The 10316-nt window shown below is 42.8% G+C and overlaps 1 protein-coding gene across 9 annotated transcripts; it reads right to left on the bottom strand.

The window, feature by feature from the left end:
- Positions 1-270: 270 nt before the first annotated feature.
- On the bottom strand, positions 271-9823 carry UTP18 (UTP18 small subunit processome component). Of its 9 annotated transcripts, none has more exons than XR_005628277.1 (14): positions 9428-9823; positions 9181-9308; positions 8992-9087; positions 8161-8240; positions 7341-7426; positions 6640-6765; positions 5626-5800; positions 5210-5310; positions 4245-4335; positions 3801-3924; positions 2590-2764; positions 1710-1852; positions 678-1118; positions 271-442 (listed from the first exon to the last, which is right to left on the bottom strand). XR_005628277.1 is itself a non-coding variant. In XM_039716507.1 (14 exons), the coding sequence occupies exons 1-13, from the start codon at positions 9806-9808 to the stop codon at positions 1094-1096; spliced, it is 1731 nt and encodes a 576-aa protein (XP_039572441.1). In that variant the 5' UTR covers positions 9809-9823; the 3' UTR covers positions 271-976; positions 1059-1093. The 9 variants fall into 9 exon arrangements, 6 of the variants coding, with proteins under 6 accessions (XP_039572441.1, XP_039572438.1, XP_039572437.1 ...); XM_039716507.1 differs by having other exon boundaries at positions 271-976; positions 1059-1118; XM_039716504.1 differs by having other exon boundaries at positions 1059-1118.
- Positions 9824-10316: the final 493 nt, after the last annotated feature.

Raw genomic sequence — 10316 nt, 5'->3', positions numbered from 1 at the left:
GCTGTGACACCAAACATCAGCAGGGTCTCAGGGGACTGGGCTCCTCCAGGCAGCAAAATGCTGTTTCCAGCCCAGCCTCAAGTGAAGCAGGCTGATGGAAAAGCTCCTGCTAAATGCATGGAGCAGAGGCCAGTTTGCACAAAATTTCTGTTTCAGCACATTATATTTCATGTAATTATAACTATTAAGACATTCAAGCACTTCTGGAAGACACAAGCTTGAGTGCCAAGCAATAAAATCGTATTTGTGAGCTCACACGAAGCATTGGAATAAATTGAAACAAGTTGCCTGGAAACTTACCAGGTACATTTATTTAAAACAAACAAATTTAAAAATACATATATTCCATTATTTTGTAGCTTCCATATAAAATAAAAAAAATAATAATAATTGGAAAAAAAAACATTTTGATTTTGTCAGAGTTGTTTTATCTGCAGGTTACCTGGGGAAAGACCAATAGAGATAATTTTGTTAGTATTTTCCAAACACCAAGCCATCACAAAATTCTATGCAATCTTAACATGCAGCAGTCAGAGCTGCTTCCAGTCTAAATAAGTTCAGCCTCCCCTCATTAACACAGTTTTTGTCAATCTAGTGTACTATTGTAAGGCAACAAGATGTCCCAGTTTCCCAAGAAGACATTTAATTGCACAATAAAATTGTATCTGCACACTCACTATGCTTCAAACTTCAGTAATTCCTGTAATGGGAATTTGAAATGATGCAGACTTCTGAGGGCTCACAACACTCCAGAACAGGATCAAGCCAAGTCCCGGCCAGCCTGCAGCTGTTTATCAACATTGCTGAGTTTGACTTAAATATAATCAGCTCAGTCTGGCTGACAGCAGTTTTTTAGTTGAACTGTCAACTTGCTGCATTATCAGAAAAGCTGAGAGTGACAAGGCCAGTCCTACTCCAGCCCATGAGTGACCCAGGCAGGACAGATCACACAGGACTAAGAAATTCTTCCTGCCATCTATAAAGAAATGGAGGTAGCAAAATGAAAATTCTGAGGCTCCTCAAGCCAACACTGTAGACAGTTCTAGTGCTGTTTTCACCTCAGTTACTGGTTCATTTTCTCCTGTATCTTCTTTCAGAAGAATGAATAATGTTTCAGCCTAAAGAAAAAAAATTGAGAGATTTAAAACTTCTCAGTAATCTGTTGAAGGGACAACACAGAGAAACAATAGTTCTTCAGCAGTGTCACTGAGTATCCTTAGCTAATCTGAAACATAGATGTAGTAAAAGATAGCAAACATCCACCTGCTAGAGTAACTTAAGTGCCATTATAATATGCAATTCAATTTCAAATAAAGGACAAATCGCAAGATTTATTCATATTTAGGAATATTTTTATAAATTTTCCCTGTGTGTCTTGATAAATCATTGAAATTTCATCTTAAAATTAAGCAGTTTTTCAAGCACCATGTGAGTTGAAAAAAAAAATATTCATGCTTAAAGTTAGCCCTGCTCCTCACTCCTGACCATACCAACAGGGGAGCAAAATCAAAAAGTATGGAAACAGGGTGTATTGCATAATCAGACAAAGAACAAGGGTTGCTCTCCATCAGGGAAAGCCAACTCCACACTCCAGCAATTCATCAGGTGTAATCCAGATCAGGAATCACTTTATCACTTACAGTCACCTGCCCCATCTTACAGAACATAAACATGTTATCTGTTATTAATGGACCTAACTTAGTACCTACCTAAATAACAAAGCTTTGCCTTTGTTATTTGCTACAGAGAAATATCCACTTCTGGGAGAGAAGTCCATAGATTGAGTAAGATAAATCTGTTTTTTTCTGAAGACTGGGAAGTTGGAGAATACAGTGTATGAAGGAAGGTGCACCTATTGAGAAACAGATCAGAATTAAAGTTGGGGAGAAAGCACTAAAAATAAAATTAAACCACAAATCTATAATTGAAGCTCAATGTTAAGTTCAAATGTTCAGTTATATCCCTACCCTACATGACCCTACATACAGAAGTCTATTGGAGAAAAAGAGCAGGGAACAGATCATGGAACCAATTAATGCAATTCTCAGGCCTACAAATCCTCAGATTAATTCAACAGTTTCACTGTTGGCCAGAATTATGATAAGGCTGGAGGAAAAAAAAAAAAAATAACCCACAGTAAGATGGTTACAGTTACCAGCTGCTGAAAACTCACATTTGTTGCTGAGCTATATTTACAGCACTGAAATTGAATCACAGACTGGTTAGGTTAGAAGGGACCTCAGAGTTTTCATCCAATTCCAACCCACTGCCATGGGCTGGGACACCTTCCACTAAACCAGGTTGCTCCAAGCCCTGTCCAACCTGGCCTCAAACACTTCCAGACATTTTAGAGGGCATTTTAAAAAGGTAAAAAAGGTAAACTAAACTACAAAATGTTATTTTCAGAGCAACTTTACTAGAGAAAATAAAATTATACTCTTGTAAATGCAGAATGTCTTGGCCATGTCCTGATCTGGTTGGTCCAGCACCTTTTGCAGTATCTTATTTGCTTTATATCAGTTTTATTATGTCACCAGCAGTATTTTGAGCAAGATATAAAAGAAATATTGCAATAAAAGCTGAACATACCAATCTGACAGCCTCATCAGTGTCACGGGAAGCCACTGCCAAAATCTCTGTGGTGGGATTAAAGGTCACACAGGTGGCAGAAGTAACAAGGTTCATGATGGCCTTAACTGGTTTAGGATGTTTTTCTTTGAGGCAGGCATCAGTAGTGTATAAATTTACAACTCCAGAAGATGAACTAAAGAACAAAATGAACAAAGATTATACTGAAAAGCAACATTTCAGTATATACTGTCTTGTTACCTATAGCCACTACTCACCTGAAAATGTAATTTCCAATTATTTACTGGAGTCTGCAATATTTTGTTTGGAGCTTGATTTTTCTTTAGAGTTTTCACTACTCACCTGAAAATGTAATTTCCAATTATTTACTGGAGTCTGCAATAATATTTTGTTTGGAGCTTGATTTTCCTTTGGAGTTTATAACAGTATCTAGTGGAGGAGTTCAGGTTTTTGCTGGATTGGATTTTCTTTTTTGTTATATAGTAAGAGGCTCAATTGTGGAGAGCCTTGATGAGCCCATCTTTTACCAGGATGAATTCAAAGCAAGGACAGCTTGGTATCAAAAAATTCTGAAATAACTTCAAGTTTTTTATTGTTTTGTTGTTGTTTTTTGGGTTTTTTTAGTAACTGTAGCATAAGCTCACTTTAAAATCCTCTTCTATAGTGAGCTAGGAAAATATATATTGTACTCCTCTATTTATTTGCTATTCTCATTTAAAAGAATCCAGACACTAGCTGAAACTGCATCTCAGTAAATCTGGAGAAACAGTTTCAGCTTGTGGCTTTGAGTTGAGGCCCCTTTTGAAAGGCTAACAGGCTGTCTTGCAGAAGCCAAATTTAGACTACTGGGAAGAGAACTAGAAAAGGGAGAAGACCCTGAATTAACATTGCTGTTACAGAATTTGTGATTTTAGTCAGCGTGATTTCCAGATTAACTGCTGAACCCATACATGGCAATAGTAACATCAGTACCACTCCTACTGTTTTAGGTGTCCTATGGTATTTTGTATTTACAAAGAGAAAAGTAAATTATTACCATAAAATAGGGAATATTAATTTATTACCATAAAATAGGGAATACTAATCTATTCATGCCTCCTTTTCAGTTATTAGAACCAAACCATGTTCCTACACTCTCACCAGCCACCCACAGGTCCACTGAAGAGCATCAGAATGATAGCAGAAGAAACTGTCAAAGTTCAGTCACTTACCCACATGCCACATACTGGTTATTTTTTGAAACAGCAATGCACTTTCCTTCCAAAGAACCTTCATCTTCAAATTTGTGTAGACTCTTTCTGCTTCTCACATCCCAAATGAAAACTTCGCCTTCCTCTGGTTGCAGAATGAAAGATATTAGAGAAAACACACATACACATCACTTTGTTAGTCCATTTTGTTAAAAAAAAAACAATAGTTAGATGACAACTAGAAGCTAATTTACAACTATCAAATGTAGGGTATTTTTAAAAAATCCCAATGATTAAGGCATACTAAAATAGTTAATTCCATTCTTTAATGATAGATCACTTGGTTGTATTTTTAGGAGAGATAGTAGCATAATTTTTTTTAATTATTTTTCTAAAACTATAGGTGACTTCCAAGAGCTCATGCAATTTAAATGGAATTATTACTAGAGCTGCTGCAATACTCACTTGAGTAGCTGTATATTTTACTGCTGTCTGGGGTGAAAGCAGAGGCAGTGCACCTTCCATTCACCTTCATAGTGCTGATCAGTTCTTTTGTCTGCAGGATGAAGAACAATGCTGACAGAGATTCTACCAAAAATCTATAGAAAAGTTGTTTCCTGTCCCACAAAAATCTTAAGTTATCTACCCCAACATTCAGAGAACAGCACCAACATTGTCAGTGCCTGCAGAGCAGAGCACAAGCTCCTGACTCTAACTGCAGCTGGATCAACAAACACTTGTTTGCTCCCTCACTGAAGGGCCTGAGTTGTACTAAACTGAACTTTCTCCTCTAGAAGCATTTTTCCCTGTGAAAGTTTAAAACAAATCCAGCTGCCATCATAAGGCATTTTAAAATTCAGCTGAAAGATGGCTGTGTGCATTATGAATCAGTGTTGGCATGATTCATGAGCAGAGCACAGCAGCAGGCACTAGCATGACTCCCAAAAAAGCAGCCCTAGATTTCTTCCACCCCCAGGTGCCTGTTCCCATGCTGCTTCCATTCCTCCTGCCAGCACAGGGTTTGTGCAAGCAGCTGAAACACAGCACTGACACACCACTTCTTAAAGCTGAAAACCCTATGGAACTGCCCTGAGCTCCACCAGCCCCGTGGAGCTGGGGAACAAAGTCTCAGAGTGTTCAAAATAATTCTCTAAAGCTGCAGTGGGTTGATTCCACAGCACATTTTTGAGGGCTGTCACAGTATGTGTCATGCCTTCGTTTCAGCTGAAAGTTAGATTGCCTTGCAGATGAGATAAAAGCAGATTAAAAAGGGAAAAGGCACCAGGGAAGCAAAGCTACACCATGCAAGTACCTTCATGGACAGCAAGTGAAGAACCCTATGGAACTGCCCTGAGCTCCACCAGCCCCGTGGAGCTGGGGAACAAAGTCTCAGAGTGTTCAAAATAATTCTCTAAATGCAGAGCAAGTACCTTCATGGACAGCAAGTGAAGGTAACCTGAAGTTCCAATTAGCAGCATAAATGATCCATCTGGAGAGAGTTCGAAGTTTCTGAGGAATTTTTCCTCCACACCTTTAAAAAGAGATTTGAAACTTGAAATTGGTGCAATTTATTCTTTGGCCTCAATATTTAGAGGCAGAATATGACTAAAACCTGACTCCAGCTCTTCATTTCTGCAATATGCTGTCACAGAGAAACTGAACTCAACCTTATCATGTGTGATAATATCCCAGACAATTAACACTAAAGGTACTTTATTTCCTTGAAAATAAGTTAAAAATACAACCTCCAACAACCCACTGCACTTTGTTTTAAAGGAAATTCATGTGCCATCTCTATTTGGGACAGTTTCAACTGTGCCCACACACTCAGAGCTGCAAAACATACCTCGTACTTTTGGGATAGGGATGATACTCCCAACCATCATGTCATACACAAAGAACATGCTGTGGTGAGTACCAGTGGCTATAACTTGTTCTCCATCCACACTGAAATGAGCCTTATAAATTGGAAAACTCTCTAAATAGATGCTCTGTATTTTTGGGTTCCTTATACCATCCACCTTCAAAAAAAGAAAACAACAAACCAGGTTGGCATACTGAGGAATATATCAAATACTTTTAGAGAAAAATCATACCAAGTTCTCAGCTGACACTTAAGTAGTAAGAGGTACCTCACTGTGAAGCCTTAAATTCTTTCTCTCTCCTACAAATGATCTGGTTCTTAGCTCCTCACCTCATGTAACAGGCACTCCCTGCCTTTCTGACAGTCCTCACACCTTGCCTGTGCTTTGGTCAAATAATCACTTCCACTGTGCTTTTAATAAATGGAAACATCTGCTCTGATTTGGGTTTCTTGCAGTTCTGTGAGAGCATCACATTCCACTTGTCTGGCCACTTCAGTGACACTAGGCCATGCTAAGAATTCCTAAATAAAATTAGGATTTTTAGTTTTCAGAGGAGCCTGGCAGTGTCTCAAGATGAACATCATCTTCCTGCAGCATAGCTTCTCCATCCCCAGCATGGCTTCACAGCAATTTTACAGTCTCAAAGCAAAGTGGGCTGCTCCCCCCACTACAGGCTCTCCAAACAACTTAGGAACAAAAAATCTCCTTAGTACTTGTCACTTGCAAACCTTCAAATCAAACGTTTTTAAACACAAATCTTCAGCTAAAAACTCTGAGACAAGGAGTTTGCCAGTACTCTGCATGTGCTTGGTGTAAAGTCACAGGTGGAAAATCCTTTCAAGATGCCTTTAACCAAGGAATTTCCACTGTAACCACTGACAGTGTGCAGAGGAAGAGAGAAAACAAAGTCTACCATTCCAGGCTATTTCATGTACACTCAAAAAAAGGGTTCTATGTCAGTGACCATCAGCAGAGCACAAAGTGAAGCTCTTCACCTGGAAGAGGGACACGGAGCGATCGTGCCCAGCTGTCATCACCACTTGAGCTGAAGGATGAAACTGCACTGTCACCAGCTTTCCATTGGCAAAACGTTCCTGGTTTGCAGGAAGGCAGGTGCTCACCTACAACACACATCAGACAGTTAAAAAGAAAACCCAACAGTTACTTATGGTGAATAAAAAGCCATTTATTCTTTATGCTACAAGACCTCAAGGCCTGTGATGAAGCTCTGGGCAGCATGATGTGAGCAGAGCCCACACAGCCTGTTCAGGGAGCTGCTCCAGTACAAGCACAGGCTGAACTCACCAGCCTTTCTATCTGCATGAAAACTGAGTGTAAAACCAGCTGCATTCTGACTCATCTGATATAGCTGCAGGAGACAGCATGAGAAATACTCATTTCAGGCTGTCTTTTAAAGATCATTTCAGTCACTTGAAAGTTGTGGGAGAATTCCATCCTCCATCTGCAGAAATTAAAATCCTACTACAAGATGCTATTTAGAGTGCAGAAAATTCTTTTGTCAAACAATACACCTCAGTTTATTGTTTCATGCTTTCATGTGAACTGTTCAATTTGCTTATCCTCTAAAGCTTCTAGTTGCAGAAACAAACTCCCAGAATCACTAATTTTATACACAACAAGAGTCAAAGCGTGCACTTAAGTCCAACTGAAGTGGAAAGACAAGGTTTGTCTTTACCTTCAAAATGCCTCTTGGCAGAGACTCTGAGCTCGTTATGAAATTGCCAGTCCTGCGCAGCAGATCATCATCTTCATCACTGTCACCTCATCAAACCAAAGCACGTGGAATCAGCTAATTGCACAAGTACCCACAGCAAAATCAACACATTCCTCACTGAAATGAGTTAAATCAAAGCACACTGAAGGAACAAAGCTGACATAGCCAGCATGCTATCACACTATTGAAACTGAGAAGACATCAAAAGTAATTATCTTCTAGCAAGAACAAGAAAGCACAGAAACACTTATCAGAATAGCACTGGGCATATTTACTATCACTCAAAGTCCTTTTGGATTTCTTCCTGTTTTCCAAATCAGCCCAGGCAGGAACTCCTCCCATGGCTTCCTGAAACCTTGTAAGAAAAAGAAGAAAGAGAAAAAAACATTACTGTCTCCCAAAAGTTATTTCCTTCTATGAGTTAAGTACTTAGAAGAAGCACAGTCAGAATTTTGCAAGATTACTTGTACTTAGAACACAATGCAAGTTTTTAATTTTTTCTTTTTAAATTAAGATTTCACTGTTTTTTGATCATCATCTTCATCACTGTCACCTCATCAAACCAAAGCACGTGGAATCAGCTAATTGCACAAGTACCCACAGCAAAATCAACACATTCCTCACTGAAATGAGTTAAATCAAAGCACACTGAAGGAACAAAGCTGACATAGCCAGCATGCTATCACACTATTGAAACTGAGAAGACATCAAAAGTAATTATCTTCTAGCAAGAACAAGAAAGCACAGAAACACTTATCAGAATAGCACTGGGCATATTTACTATCACTCAAAGTCCTTTTGGATTTCTTCCTGTTTTCCAAATCAGCCCAGGCAGGAACTCCTCCCATGGCTTCCTGAAACCTTGTAAGAAAAAAAAAAGAAAACAACATAACTTTTGTGAGACAGTAATTTCCTTCTATGAGTTAAGTACTTAGAAGAAGCACAGTCAGAATTTTGCAAGATTACTTGTACTTAGAACACAATGCAAGTTTTTAATTTTTTCTTTTTAAATTAAGATTTCACTGTTTTTTGTACAATTCCCTAGAAGACAAATTAGTTTGGGCACTTTGGTACAAGTATTGAACAAGTTAGTCCAGATAATGCTAATGCACATTTTATTTACAATTCTTAGTGTCATTTTTTATTTAAAAACACTGCAAATACTGCAGGAAGCCCTGACTTTAAAGAGACCACATGAGAACAGTGGATAAAGAGAAAAGTGACTTTGAATGTCACATAAAGACATTTTAGCTTAAAAAACTGTTGGCTTGGAAAGGGAGATCCTCCAGTCCAACTCCCTGCCAGAGCAGGGTCACACGGAGCAGGTGACATGCCAACATGTCCAGGTGGGTTTGGAATGCCTCCAGAGGGAGACTCCAGAGCCTCCCTGGGCAGCTGTTCCAGTGCTCTGTTACCCTCCATGGAAAGAAACTCTTCTTCACGTTGAGATGGAACTTTTTGTGTTTTAGTTTATGGTCACTGCCCCTTGTCCTGTTCTAGGTGCCACTGAAAAGAGTCTGGCAACATCCTTCTGTCACCCACCTTGGAGAGCAACAATCATGAGATCAATACAGTCAACATAGCTAGCCACAAAAACATTAGTGAAACTCACTGCTCCTCAAGCCTTTTCTTCAGTTTTTTCTTAGTAAGCGTTGTCTCGGCATCACTTTTCATGAAATCCTTCCTGTACTTATGGGTCATGTCAACACTAGAGGGTAAAAACAAAGAGAACACCAACATCGTTCAAACCAAGGCCGCTTACAAGTGCGATACATAACTCCCACCCCCGACCTGAACTTACTTCTCCTCAGCTTCATCATCCTCATCCACCCAGGCCGGCCTTTTGAGCAGTAAGTCACGTTTCGCTTCATTTTCCACCCCAGAATCGCTGGACTCTTCATGGAGGCCCTTCCCCTCTGCAGCAGAAACCTGAAAACAACCGAACGGACCGTGTGACCGGGGACACGGCCGGGGACACGGCCGGTGACCGGGGACACGGCCGGGGCCCGGAGCTGCCGCTGTGACCTGGTGACCCGGACGTGCCGTACCCGTGGAGGCCCGGCCAGGCGCCGCAGCAGCTCGTCCTCCTCGGCGGTGAGGCTGTCTCCGAACACCAGCTCCTCCAGCTCCCGCTCGGCGCCCGACGCTCGGCCCAGCGCCTTCAGGTGGCGGGCGCGCCGCGCCGCCTCAGAGCCCGCCGCCGCCTGACTCCCCACGGCCAGGAGCCGCTTCGCCGTCCGCTTGGGTTTCGCCGTTTTGCCCGCTTTGGGCACTTTAGGCACTTTCCTGGCCGCCTTCATTGTGGGTGTTTTCCCCGCGTTCGCCGCCGCCGCCGGGCCGCGCATGGCGCGCCAGACCCGGAACCGGAACACGTGCGCCCCGGTCACGTGCGGCCCGCCTGGCCCCGCCCCCGCCCGCGATAGGCTCATGGCACCGCCCCGCCCCGTGCGAGCGAGACCCCGCCCCCGCCCGCGACCCGCGGTCACGTGACTCCTCTCCTCTCTTCCCTTTGCCCCCAGCTCCCCGCCCATCCCACGTTCCACGTGACAAGGCCCAGCTGGGCCGCTCCATTGCGAGCCCTGGGCGGGGGGGGATCCCCGACCCGGGAGGCAACACTCATCCCTCACCGGCTGCTCACCGGCCCCTCACCGGCCCCTCACCGGCACACCCCGTGCGCACCGCCACTCGCTGGCGGGCACGGCCGCTCTTACGCCGCGTGGTGCCCGCCGTGGCGCGGAGCGCCCACCCCCGGTAATAAATGAATTCGCCCGAGGGGGAGGCGTACGGCAGCGGGGCCGCTCGGCGCAGCCCGGTCCCGGCGGGGGCGTGTCCGCGCCTGCGCAGCCGTGCGCTCGTGTTGTTGATGTCCCGGCGGCCGCCGCCGGTCCCGCTCGGTTCGCGGCGCTCGGCGCGGCCGCGCTGCCCGGCCCCTCCCCG

The sequence above is a fragment of the Passer montanus genome, unplaced genomic scaffold (genome assembly GCF_014805655.1).
Source record: "Passer montanus isolate IOZ18808 unplaced genomic scaffold, ASM1480565v1 scaffold35, whole genome shotgun sequence".
Classification (NCBI taxonomy): Eukaryota; Metazoa; Chordata; class Aves; order Passeriformes; family Passeridae; genus Passer; species Passer montanus.
This window is presented reverse-complemented; position numbering and strand designations above follow the sequence as displayed.

Bases quoted from the DNA above. Each gene is read 5' to 3' on its own strand.
- UTP18 (XM_039716503.1), bottom strand. From the start codon at position 9,808: ATGAGCCTATCGCGGGCGGGGGCGGGGCCAGGCGGGCCGCACGTGACC. The intron at 6,766-7,340 runs GTAAAGACAAAC...TGTGTGTTGTAG, and splicing joins TGCCAAGAGGCATTTTGAAG to GTGAGCACCTGCCTTCCTGC. The intron at 1,119-1,709 runs GTAGGTACTAAG...TTTTTTCTTTAG, and splicing joins GGCAAAGCTTTGTTATTTAG to GCTGAAACATTATTCATTCT.